Below are 14,045 nucleotides of genomic sequence, written 5' to 3' on the forward strand. Positions count from 1 at the left end.
TTAAAACTGTATCCCTTCTATTTGAATGTCCATCCAAATGCTTGTTAAATTTGTAATTGTTTCTGGTCCCACCAACTTCTCTAGCAGCATGTTCCAGCTATCAACTGCCTAATTGAACTTGCTCCTCTTATGCCCTTTAAAAATTCTATGTCTCACTTTGAAAATTAACACTTGATATCCCTACCATAGGGAAAGAAAAAAAACTATCTAGCCTATCTAAGCCTCTCATAGTCTTATATACTTCCTTCAGGTCACCCTTCAGCCACCTCTATTCCAGAGAAAAGAAGTCCAGCCTATCCATTCTCTCCCCACAACTAAAGTCGTCTAGTCCAGGCAAAATCATCTCTGCGCATTCTCCAATGCAATCACATCCTTCCTGTTGTTTAACCTTCCTAAATAGTTATTAAACATTGTAATTTGAGTATTTTCAGTGTTATGTTGCATTTTCTTGACTACATTATGCTACAACTAACATTGATATTTGACAATTTTATAGGCTATGCGGAAAGGATTGCTGGATGTTCTTCCTAAAAATTCACTTGAAGATCTAACAGCAGAAGATTTTAGGCTCTTAGTCAATGGCTGCGGAGAAGTGAATGTCCAGATGCTGATTAGTTATACATCTTTCAATGATGAGTCTGGTATGAAGCAACAAATTACTTTGGGGCTATTGGCATGATTTAATATTAAGCTTTAGATATTGAATTTGTGTCTTGTGTATGGAAAGATTAATAAAACAAACATGCACAATGCAATATCTGGCCTTATGATATGTACTCTGGGTTGTGTATCATTTTGGGTGACATTTATAAAATGCTAGGGATCTGGTGGTTATGGTAGTTATGCATTAGATTGGATAGCTTAAATGTTATTATTTTCTTTGGCAGCAACATGGCCTAAATGTCTCAAAACATTTCTTAATTGTTAGCTGGTTAAGTTTACTGGCCTAGGGGAAATATTGCCTAGTACTTTTTTTAATTCTTCATGCATTCTCATCAGAGGACAGCTCTTTTACTTTGCAGTATTGAGAATGATAGATTTAAGTATAAATGACCTTGACATTAATAAATTAGCATGTTTCAACAATATCATCCATACAAACATGGAATTCCTTTGTATCCACAAGGAGTTTGAAAATGACATCCATATGTGATCAAAGAAGTACAATTTGATAGAGAAAATTACAAGCAAAATTAACATATCCAGGCTAGTCCCAAACACCCATATGTGAAAACTTAATTTTTTTAATTTCAGGTGAAAATGCTGAAAAGTTATTACAATTCAAGCGTTGGGTCTGGTCCATTGTGGAAAAGATGAGCATGACAGAAAGACAGGATCTGGTAAGAATTGCATTTTATGGGTTTAGAAATTAGAGATCACCAAAATATTTCCTTTGTTCTTGATAAAGCTTTGTTTATGGGATGAGGGTGTCACGCCTTTATTGCCCTTCAGAAGGTGATGGTGAACTACAACCTTGAATAGTTGCATTCCTTCTAGTGAGATTATTCACACAATAGTGTTTGGTCAGTCATTGCTCTATTTGAACCTATTGGCGATGAATGAACAACAGATCTATTTCCAGCTGAAGATGGTTTGAAATCTGTAAATACTGGTGCTTTTTGACCTCTTTGATGGTAGAGATTGAGATTTTACAGTGCTGTTAAAAAGATCTAACTCCATTTTAAAATATACACACTCTAGCTCTAGTACATAGTGGTTTGGTTGAGTGTTAATTTAGTGATACAGCACGGTAACCGGCCCTTCAGCCCACCGAGTCCATGCCGACCAATGATCCCTGTATTTTTACTGAAGCCAATTAATCTATAAGCCTGCCGTCTTTGGAATGTGGGAAAAAACCAGAGCACCTGGATTAAATCCACAGGGTCACGGGGAGAATGTACAAGCTCCATACAGACAGCACCTGTAGTCGGTGTCGAACCCGGGTCTCTGGCGCTGTAAGGCAGCAACACTACAGCTGCGCTACCATACCGCCACAAATTTTGTATCGCATTGACCGATAATCGAACCTGGGCCTCCCGCGTGCGTGCCAGGCTAGAATTCAACAACTGAACCACCAGTGCACGTCCTTGCAGTAGAGGAAGTGAATGTTCTGCGTGGTGGATTGGTGCAAATCAAAGGATTGTTCTCTTGTGATGGTATTGAGCTTAAGACTTGTTGAAGTTATGCACATGCTGGCAAGTGGAAAGTGTTCAATTTAACATTTGATGTGCCTTTTATAGGTGGAGCAAAAGTTTTGAGGAGACTGATAACTTTGTTTATGTGGCTTGCCTAGATCCTTTTCCTAGTTGATAGTATCCTTCAATACATCACTGATGGGGATTTAGTTAAAATGCCAGTGACAGAAGATGGTTGAAGTCTCCTGCAACAGATGGGTCATTGCTCAGTACTTGTGTGACAACAAAGGCCCAACAAGATGTATTGAAAATAGTTTGCTGATGATAATGTTTTCTTTCTGAACTTTAGGTTTACTTCTGGACATCAAGCCCATCATTGCCCGCCAGTGAGGAAGGTTTCCAACCAATGCCTTCAATCACTATTAGACCACCCGATGATCAACATCTTCCAACTGCAAATACCTGCATCTCGCGTCTATATGTCCCACTTTATTCCTCCAAACAAATTCTCAAACAAAAACTGTTACTAGCCATTAAGACCAAGAACTTTGGTTTTGTGTAGAGTATAATAAAATGTGTGTACTGTGTGTAATAATATAACTAGATCCAAGTTTTGTAGATTAATTTTTCATTTGTCTATAAAATTTATGGAAATTAATGCTGTCACACACTTGGAGGCTCTGTGGTGGTGAACATTCATGTATTTGGCTTGTAGCTGAAAGTCCAAACCACAGGCTGTAGTGGCTTTGACTGTAACTTTCTAGGCTTTTGGCTATTCAGTAACCTGTTAGCCTCACCGCAGCCAAAGATGACAGCAGATCATGTATTGTTACACTGTGATTTATGGTCATTAGGCCTAGGAGAACTGAAAATGTTTCTGAAATTTCACTGCTGCCTTTGTCGAAAGTTTGATCAAAGGTTCTTGTACAGAGGGAAGTAGAGGAATTCCAAATAAAACAAGAGAATGCTTTACATTTTGTGTGTGACTATTAAACCTGGTGGGAAAAGCCCTTTGATTCATCCGTTTATCATTGGATACTTTAAAAATTAAGTATTATGATTTGTTCCAATTAATATTGCCATAAGAAGTTAAATATACTTTGTCCTTCTGCCAAGACACAGTTAAGCTGATTTAAACTGGTAAGGACTCATTTAATTTATAAAGATGTTTAGTTTTGGTATTGACAGTACCATTCAGTCACAAAATGTAAAACTGAGCCTTGCTTTGTGCAGGTTGTACAGTATGCTTCTATTTATCCAAGCTACTTTAAAAAAAATCATTGGTTTGGGTATTCATTAAGTTTAACAAATGGTTTGTTTAGGTTTCAGGTATCAAATTGTGTACTGTACCAAAGAGTTGGCAAACCAGTGCACATGTAGAAAAGTGCATTTTTATATAAAAATAAAGGAAATTTGCATTCTCTGTTCTTGCTGCAGTTCACGCACCACTCCTGTCGCCTCCTCACGCGCACTTTCAGTATCTCCACTTATTCCCCTACTTTTGTGACAGCTTTATACTTGATGTTGACGTGTAATGCTTTTCCTTGTGTGCAACAGAAAATACTGAAGTTATCAGGACTTTTGTGATCTATGTGTGAACCCATTACTTGTTTTACATTGTAAATAGTCAGTTCTTATATAATAGAAAAAATATAGCACCATATTGATTCACTTTTTAATGCATTGCATTATGTTGGTCTTGAACGTGTAACCTGAAAAACTAATTTGTATTCCCCGTTTTGGAGAATAATCCCTTGATCTATTGTAGGGTGATTAAAATAGCAACTGGTAGCATTTGAGGCACCTTATACTGATTTTTGAAACAACTTGATTTAACTTGTTACTTCATGTACATGTTGAAAACAGGCTTCTTGTTCTAAAAACTGAGGCTGTGAGTGGACAGCATTTCAAACGCTCAGTTCCTATCTAAATTCATTCAAAACAGTGCCAATATTCTTTATGTATCTAAAAGCATTGATCCAGATTAATTATAAAAGTCGATTTTATGATGAAGAAATATTAACACTATTGAGATCCCTCTCTCTCTATTTGCACCTCATTTTCAATTTTCTAGAGAGAACAACATCAACAAATATAAAGTATGATTATGTCATGTCAACATGGATTTCAAAAGGAAATGTTGTACAAACGTTAAATCCTTTTAAACTGACAATCAGCAGCATGGGTAATGGTGATGCTCTGGTTGAATTTATCTAAATGTTCAAAAGGTGTTCAATGAAAAGCACCTAAATAAGCTAACAATATCAGAATGGGTGGTTAATTCTAATGATTTAGGCAATGGAAAGAAATACAATGATGTAAATGAAGGTCTTAGCATATAGCTCAGTGCTGGGAGGTTTTGGAGGTGGGGGGGAGGGGGGTTGGTAGTAAGCAATTTGGTACCTAAAGAGACTGCCAACAAATTACAGGATGATCAGCAAATAACAAGAAAATCAAGTTCTGTATAAATATGAGCTAGTATATTTTGATAGAATAAAATGGGCATTTGTTATTTGGAAGATGTGAGTATGTGGATTAGAGGCAAGAATTTGGATGACCCATTTCAATTACCCAAAGAATTGTGAGAATGTGGAATCCATTACCACAAGAAATAGATTAGAGCAGTACTGATGTACAAATTTTTTTATTTTTTTAAATTTGTTTTTTTGGATGACAAATAAAGCTATCTTGAATGTACTTTGAGAAGTTGAACAAGTTGCAGTAGGAGGGAATATATGACGTCCTAGATACAGCACAGGACCAGGCCCTTTGTCTGCCTGTCATTATCAGCCATCAACTGCCCATTCGCACTAATCCTACATTAATTCTTTTGTTTTTAGTCATTCCCAATTGTCATCAACAATCCCCCTCCAAGATTCTACCATTCATTTACACGCAGTAGAGGCAGTTTATAGTGGCCAATTAACCTACCAAACTGCATGTATGGGATGTTGTAGGAAATGAAGCACCCAGAGGAAGCCAAAACAGTTATAGTGAGAACATTCTGACTAGAGATAGAAAGCAACTGAGGTTTGGATTAAAACGGAGCCTCAGGCGCTGTGATGCAGTGGCTCTACAGGCAGTGCTATTTTACCACCCAATGAGTAATTATGAAAATCAGAAATAACTTGTGGAAGATAAACTTCAGCATGTTGCTTGTCAATGGCCATTTGCTGTTTGAGTTTTAAAAAAATCCATGTCCCAACACAGGGCTTGAATCTAGGTAGAAATTTATTCTCTGTCTCGCATACTAAACATGACCATTTTGCACTGCTCAGAACTTGTGAAACAAAGTTCACTTGGATGGAGCTAAATTTCACAATGTTATATTGTATATTTAGTGATCAACTAGACCAAGTGGACCCGTTGGACCCAAACCACTCCTGCATTGGTGCAGCACCCTCTCCTTATCCTCCCTCCTACCCCCCCCCCCCCCCCCCCCCCCACCTCCGTCGCTAGGAGATAGATTTGAACTTTAAAATGTGAATAACTTTAAAACTAACACCGATTTCAATGAAACTTCTTCCATTAGCACCAAAGGGACGATGGTGAGTAAGGTGGGCCTAAAAGTGTTGCACTATTGTGTACCGTTTTGGCTGTAGTTCAGGAACAAACTAACAAACAAACGTGAGTTTTAGTATATAGATGTTCATTTCCGCCCCCCCCCCCCCCTTTATCTATATTGCATAACAGAATTAAATGCTGCCCTGTATCAAGATGGTAAGATATTCGTAACAAGGACAGAGTCCCCCTTGTCCTCACCTTCCACCCCATCAGCCGTCGCATACAGCATATAATCCTCCTCCAACGGGATCCCACTACTGGCATTTCGCCACCTGCAACGGGATCCCACTACTGACCACATCTTCTCATTTCCACTGCTTTCTGCAGAAACCGTTCTCTCCGAAACTCCCAGGTCAACTCGTCCCTTCTCACCCAAACCACACCCTCCCCAGGTACTTTCCCCTGCAACTGCAGTAGATGCAACACCTGTCCTTTTACCTCCCCGCTCAACTCCATCCAAGGACCCAAAAGTCTTTCCATGTGAGGCAGAGGTTCACCTGCACCTCCTCCAACCTCGTATTGTATCTGCCGTTCCAGGTGTCAACTTCTCTACATTGGCAAGATCAAGCGCAGGCTTACCTGTTCTCCAGGTTGCTCAGCACTTCAACTCCCCCTCCCATTCCCAATCTGACCTTTCTGTCCTGGGCCTCCTCCATTGTCAGAGTGAGGCCCAGCGCAAATTGGAGGAACAGCACCTCTTATTTCGCTTGGGTAGTTTACAACCCAGCGGTATGAACATTGACTGCTCTAACTTCAAATAGCCTTTGCTCTCCCTTTGTATCCCCTCCCTTTTCCCAGTTCTCCCAGCAGTCTTACAGTCTCTGACTACATTCTATCTTTGTCCCGACCACTCCCCTGACATCAGTCTGAAGAAGGGTCTCAACCCGAAACGTCACCCATTCCTTCTCTCCAGAGATGCTGCCTATCCTGCTGAGTTACTCCAGAATTTTGAGTATCAAAGCATTAGCAGTGCAGACATCTAATATGTTTTTAAAGAAGACACAAGGAACATCTGATGCTGGTTTACAAATAAATACCGGTCGGTGCTGGAATAACTCAGTAGGCCAGGCAATATTTCAGGCCAGACCCCTTTATACCCAATAATTTGAAGGGCCCGACCCGAAGCATTGCCTGTCCATATCTTCCACAGATGAATGACCTCATCACTTTAGTTTTTTTTAAGGGGCTGTGGTATGTCTATAAATCATTCCATTGAGTAATTCATTGAATGTGGAGCACTATAGGATAGATTATAAAAATTAACCGTCATTTTTTAAATTAAAACTAGTTTACTGTGTAGATGTAAATTAGAAACAATTTTTACTAAAACAGTTTTTTTTCCCAAGCAGTTCCCAGCACTTTCCCCCTTGGTCAAAAAGATCAAGCTACAAGAAACGCAATAATCAAATTGCTGACGTTTGAGTATTTGAAGCTGGCTATATTCTGTATTGATGGGTCCTTCTTTTGTAGGTTGATATGGCCACTTTCAGATGGTGTGATATCAAGATTCAAGGCATAATTTGCCAGCCAATTTTAGTCAGCTGGATTATAACCCAGTCCAGGATCTCAAGGACATGGACATTATTCATATTTATTGATAAGAACCTAGCCAACTTTCAATTTGATAATTGTCACACTTAGTGATTAACATGTTAACAATAGGTAAGTGGAGCAACAGTGAATTCCTAGTATTTATCATTTATTAACATGTTTTGGTTGTTAGCTACTGTAGAATAAGTAACTTTTTAAGCGTAGTTCTTGCAGGAAAAGAAAAATCATTTTTATAAGTCCCTGTTCTATTGTAGATTTTTCAACTAAATGTAATTGGATATGTTCAGTGAAGGGTCATGATCATTAATAAGCATGAATGGGTGTGCCTCTGCTGTTGAATATCTAATTAAAATGTGATGTGGATATAACAGTTGGATCACACGTAACAATTCAGGAAGAGCTAGTTTCTAGTGTTGGGGATCAACTAATTAACTTGAGGAATTATACGTTCCCTTGACTGATAAGTAGTATTCTCTGCAGAAAATAAATGTGGACAAGATTATTGCCAAGTAACTCAGCAGGTCAGTCAGAAGGAATGGGTGATGTTTCGGGTCGAGACCCTTCAATCTGAAGATGGGTCTTGACCCGAAACGTCACCCATTCCTTCTCCTGAGATGCTGCCTGACCTGCTGAGTTACTCCAGCATTTTGTGAATAAGTACATTCGATTTGTACCAGCATCTGCAGTTATTTTCCTATATAGATTATTGCTCTCATTTTAAATAAAATCTTCCCATGTGTATCCATATTTGTTTCAAATTTCCTTCACAGACAGGAAATTTGTGTCTAAAATTTCCTTTCAAATATTCAGCGTAATCAAACAAAACCACTGAAACTCAAATCAAAATACATCAATCTGAAAGGTGCAGTTTACAAAATAAAGATTGCTGGAAAATAGACTTAAAAAAACATTAAGTAGATAAAGAGCATCGTCAAAGATAATGCTGATCTGTCAAAATTATTTGATTGAATAAACATTTTTCACATCAGGAAAATATATACATGATACTTGTAAATAAAAAAAATGTAAATTTTTCTTTTAAATGAGAGAAGTCAGCGTTTTAATTTAATTTGTTCCAATCATGGCCAGACCAATTTAATCACTCATAATTTACAGAATATATTCAATGTTGAAATCAATTACTACATTTATTCAGGAAAAATTAAAACCGTAGAGAAAACATGAGTTTAGAAAATTATTAATCTTAAATGGAGTAAATTGAGAAATGTTAGTGCAAAAAATCCTGGCAATTTAAATCAAAACCCTTAAAGTTAGATATGCCTATAACATATGTTGAAATATTAATGCAATTATTTTAAAATAATATTTGCCTAAGATTTTAAAGGTGGGAGCATTATCAACAAAAGCATGCGCCGCCTCTTGCCTGGTTGATGCAGTATGCTATGTATTCATGAATTTCAAATTTGCTGAAGGGTTGAGTTGCAGGTAAAACCCTTGGATTCATTTGATATAAGCGATTCTTGATACTGTGGATCCTTTTGGTTGCCGGAGCTGTTGTACAACATCTCAAAATGGTTATTAGAATACAAGGTCGACGTGTGCAATGTAAGGTAATTAGCAGCAGATGCTAGAATCTCAAATTTTAAAATTGACAGACCACACCTGTGCAAAGTTCAGGAAGAATAATTTACAGGGTAATAGAAGGAATGGAATTGTTGTAAATGAGATCTGGCAGAGGCTAGGCAAGCCATATGACCTGTGTTGTAATGAAATTTGAGATTATCTTCCTCTATTAGCTCAGGTCAGTGTTAGCCCTCCACTCAATCAAAAGTTGTCTGCCCCAGTCGTGATATCAGATGACCATGTAGTGTAGCACTGATGCTGGTCTTTTTGGGATGAAAGGCCAATCTAGAGCCCCCATTAGTGAATGGAGTGGATCACGTGGCTTTTTTTATGAAGATCAGGAGAAATTGCACCAATATCAGCTATTTTTTAAATTCCTACTAACAAAATCTCATGCCAGTTTGTAATGTGGCTACATTTTCTACATTGCATCAAAGTGTTTTAAAACCTGATATCATTTTCAAATCGTCTCTACTATTCCCTGATTTTTATGGCATTTTCATTATTTATGTCTGCTTGTGGCTAAGATTGAACAGATTTTGGATTAAATGTATGACTTATGACTTATAAAAATGTAGTAGTACAGCCTAACATTAACAATGAATAGATCAGCTGTAACTTAAATATAATGTCACCTTATTCTGTACTCTGCAATGAAGTGTTTATCGCTGATCTATAAAATCCTGAAATGATCTGAACCACCTCCAATGGATCAACCTTTAATCATTTAAACTCGGCATATTACACACAGTATCTAGCAGAAGGCCCCCATCCTAAATGTCACCTATCCATGTCTTCCAGAGAATAGACACAAAATGCTGGAGTAACTCGGCGGGACAGGCACTGTTCACTGTTTTTAATGGGGAAGTTAGAAAGTTTTGCTCACCAGGTTACTTGATTTGATTGTATTTTTGTTGTTGATGCTGTTTTAACTTAGATTGTCTACCACTTATAAAACTAGTTTCTTGCGGCTATTTTGCTTGTAGCTGTTACTTTATTTACAACACAAGGGGCAAGATGACATTTTTGAGAAGGACAAAAAATTTGCAGGTTAGGCAGCTTCTACAGAAAGAGAAACAGAGTTAGCATCACTGGTTGAAAACTTCGTCAGATCCTTCAACCTGCATTGTTAATTTTTTTCCATAGGTGCTCCCTGACCTGCTGAATATTCCTGGCATTTTTTGGTTATAATTCTGAATTCCAGCATCTGCAGTTATTTATGATTTTGAATTCATGGAGATCAACTAAGGAAGGGATAAAGACAGGTGGAACTAAACGTTGCGAGCCATGTACATACACACCTTTACTGCAGGACTAGTGCGTACTCGTCTATTAAACAGTCCTGAATGTTGCAATCCATAAGGGGACTGCAGTCGGACATCTGGTTCTGCCATTAGCTGTATATTAAATTATAAACAGCTCATACCAAAGCTCTTGTTGATTAAGTAGTCTCTGCTGCACCAACCTTCCAGACGAGTCCCCAAGCTACAATTTGTGTCCACTTAGTGGACTGCAAGGCAACGCTGCAGAAGGTCTGCGTGTTGTAAGTATAATGGTGGGTTTGTAAGACCATGGGTATTTATGGTGGTGGGGGGTCAGGTAGAGAGAGTATGAAATGGTCGGACAGATCACAGGAGAAGGTTGGGGTGATGCTGCCAGTGCTGGACGTATAGTTGACCTGATGAAGGCAATGATTTTTAATGTAAAATATATGCTTATTGAGCTACTGGGCGGTCTGAAAAGTAGATGTGCAATAAAGTAATATTTGGGAATCCCTCTTTAATACCAAGCTAGCATCTGAGGTATAATCTATCTGACAACTCTATGTGTAACATGGAACACATTCCTTATTTTCACTTTGCGAAGGAAACTGAGTGAAAGGGGTTCCCAGAAGTACTGATTAATGCAAAATCTGCTGTGCCTGGCTGTGTTTTTCTTGGGGGTTGGATGCATGGTTCTTTGTAAGGGAGAGAAGTCTGGAGTTTCAGTAGGAACAGGTTGCATTTTGTCAGCTACCAATAGGTGCTGAATCATCTTGTTCCTTACTCAAAGACTTTGCCTAATGTCTTCATGTTAACTTTTTTTTCTCTATTTTATTTATTTTGCCTTCCCAAAGCTCTGGATTATTTCAAATCTGCTTTAAAAAAGATTAAAACAATATTTGCACCAATGCACAGACACAGTGCAGCAGCTGCCTGGATATGAAAAACTGCTGGGAGTGTTTATTAATTATTCAGACAACCTCAGGCCTTGTGTGTAACAGGCTGAATGAGCTGCAGATTGGCTCAGCAGTTCCAGAAACAAATTCAGCCAAAATCCACACCAATGTTAATAAATCAAACAAATTCACATCTTCCAGTTTATAATGTTATCTGAAATGCCAGAGACTCGTAACAAATGTCAGTTATTGTCTATAGCAGTTGATTCAACAAGTGTACAGTTAATTAGCTTGATGTGATGTACCATTGCAAAATGTCAGGATTTGCTGGACTGGTCTTCATTGATAAGATGCAGCTTGCACACTTGAAGTTGAGATCTGAATTAATTCAAAGAATGCTTTGCTTTTAGGTTAATGGTCTTGTTTTTAATGATCTTGTTCTGAAAAATATTTCAACCAGGCCGGAGGTATTTCTTCACCTGTACCCTTGTGTTGCCTTGCAGTCAAAGATAAATTAGAGCAGAGAATTTGACAAAAGCTTCACAAGTGAATTATGTTTTTTAATATTTCACTTGACAGAAAGCACTTTAGGTAATATTACAGAACTAGAAACAACAATCAAAAGAAGGTGAACGATAATCACAAAATCTTAAAATAAGATAACTTTATAGACAAGAGTTTTGGGGACTTGTCTATTATTTATTCTAATAATTATTTTTAAAAAGGAATCTCTCAGACATTATATATTGGTGCAAGCTTATCTGTGCATAGCTGATATTGGGATGCATGACCCTGTGATAAGGATCCATCATGCTCTATAATGTCCTGTGTGGTAGCACACATTATATATTGATGTACATTGCTTTGTGTTACTGAATAATATGCATACTAAAGTTTCTAATTAGCATCATAAGAAATAATTTCTTAATAGGATATGACCTTGACCCAGTTATCCACTTTAGTGTAGAGATACAGCGCGGAAATAGGCCCTTCGGCCCACCGAGTCCGCACCGACCAGCCATTCCCACACAACACTATTCTACACACACTTGGGACAACTTACACTTATACCAAGCCAAGTTACTTACATACCTGTATGTCTTTGGAGTGTGGGAGGAAACCGAAGATCTCGTAGAAAGCCCACGTGATCACGGGGAAAATGTACAAACTCCGTACAGACAGCACCCATAGTCAGGATCGAACCCGGGTCTCCAGCGCTGCAAGTGTTGTAAGACAGTGTTGTAAGGCAGCTGTGCCACCGTGGCCACCCAAATTCTTTGAAATTCTTTTTTTATTTAAGTTTTCTGTAACGTTGGACAATAATTCTCCATCCATGGGGCCTAAATCTGAATCCATTTCTAAATTACACGTGTACTATGGTCCTCTCTCGCTTGGGTGTGCTGGGGTAACCTGACAGGTGAAGGAACTTTCATAGTAGAGAGAGAGAGAATCACCAATGCCATTCCACTCTACCTTGATACACTTCCTGTCCCCTGATCCTTGAAACGACACTTTTGTGAAGACCATGATTAAGTGAGTCTGAAGAAATTCCATTTCTTTTGCTCTGCCACTGGGAAGGATGAACCTCTGCCCATCTAATGTGGAGTCAGAATCTGCAGGCTTCAAGCCCCACTCCAGGTGAGGATCGACCTCCACTTTGAATTCTGAGTTGACCTCCAACAGAGTACATGCATAGAATCATGGCAATTTGTGGCACAGAAAGAGGCCACTTGGTCCACTTTCCACGTAGTTGAAAAAGATAATTCAGATTAATCCCATTTACTTCCTCTCACCTGTGGCCTTGCAGAATATAGCACAAAAATACCCTTTCAGGCAGTGAGTTTCAGACTCCCACCCATCCTATTTTTTTTCAGCAACTCCACTCTGAATAACATTTTTGAAAAGAAAAGGGATAAAATGATTAAATACAGACTGGCTAGTTTTACTTCGGTGGTGGGACAATTATTGGAATCAGGCCTGAGGGACAATATACACATCATTTAGGAATACAAATGAATTATAAACAGTTAACATGAGAGTGTTAAATGATGGTTGAGTCTGACTACTCATTAACTTGATTGGATTCTTCAAGGAGATAACAAGCAGCACAATGAGGGCAAAGTTATTGACATAATAATCTATGTGGAATTTTGCAAAGCTCTTGACAATTTCCCACATGGCAGGATGGTCAAAAAGTAAAATTTCAATGGAACCAAGGAAGAATGACAAATTGGACAAAAAAATGGCTTGTGGTTGGAAGCAAAATGTAATGGTTGAAGAGTGTTTTTGTCACTGAAAGCCTGTCACTAGAAGGGTTCCAAATAGCTCAGAACGAGGTGAGGGAAGAGGTGTAGGGACAGGTATTGCTCCTTCTGCAGTTGCAAGGGAAAGTGCCTGTGGAGGGGGAGGCTAATTTAGTTAAAGTGTGCACAATTATGGGCAGGCTAAAGAGTGAATAAGAATTGTTTATTTCCTTTAGGAGAAGAATCAGAAACCAAAGGAGATAGATTTAAAGTCATTGGTGGAGGTATTAAAAGAGTGATCATGGGGAGAAAAAAAAATTCGCCCCAGAGAGTGGTAGGGATCTGAAGAATTCTATCTACAGGTGTGGCAGAGGAGAAACCCTTATCATATTTAAACAGGATTTGGATTGAAAGCAACCTGCTGCTGGATTGAGCACTCGATAGTGGGATTAACGTGGATCCATTATCCATTAACAGGTCACCTTCCATGAACAGGGAGGCTGAAGGGAAAAATACAAAATAATGGAGGAACTCAACAGGTCAGGCATCATCGGTGGGGCGAGATGGAGGAATGATGTTTTAGGTTGGGATCCTTCAAACTGATGGAGTAGAAAGGAGATAGTTGTTAGATAGACATATGGGGAAGGGGTGGGACTAGCATTGGCTCGTGATAGGTGGATCCAGAAAAAGGAGGAGTTTATTGACAGATGAGTCATGTGAGGGAAGCGATGGGTGGAGGTAGTCACTATGGACAATTCTCAATATCCTCTTCTCAATATCCTCTGCTGCTTGTATTTTGTCAGCGGCCCT

The 14,045-nt window shown here is 38.6% G+C and overlaps 1 protein-coding gene across 16 annotated transcripts in view; it reads left to right on the forward strand.

Annotated features, from left to right (window-relative positions):
* ubr5 (ubiquitin protein ligase E3 component n-recognin 5) overlaps positions 1–5,389 on the forward strand; it is a 139,863-nt gene extending 134,474 nt beyond the window's left edge. For 10 of the 16 annotated variants that reach the window (XM_078397769.1, XM_078397770.1, XM_078397772.1 and 7 more), the window contains 3 exons: positions 497–641; positions 1,255–1,340; positions 2,485–5,388. In XM_078397769.1, the coding sequence (XP_078253895.1) occupies positions 497–641; positions 1,255–1,340; positions 2,485–2,697 (444 nt within the window). In that variant the 3' untranslated portion in view covers positions 2,698–5,388. Of the gene's footprint in view, positions 1–496; positions 642–1,254; positions 1,341–2,484 lie in introns of all 16 variants that reach the window. The other 6 variants (XM_078397767.1, XM_078397768.1, XM_078397771.1 and 3 more) reach the window with 1 other exon arrangement.
* The last annotated feature ends 8,656 nt before the right edge of the window (positions 5,390–14,045 follow it).

This window comes from Rhinoraja longicauda, chromosome 4 (assembly GCF_053455715.1).
Source record: "Rhinoraja longicauda isolate Sanriku21f chromosome 4, sRhiLon1.1, whole genome shotgun sequence".
Lineage (NCBI taxonomy): Eukaryota > Metazoa > Chordata > Chondrichthyes > Rajiformes > Arhynchobatidae > Rhinoraja > Rhinoraja longicauda.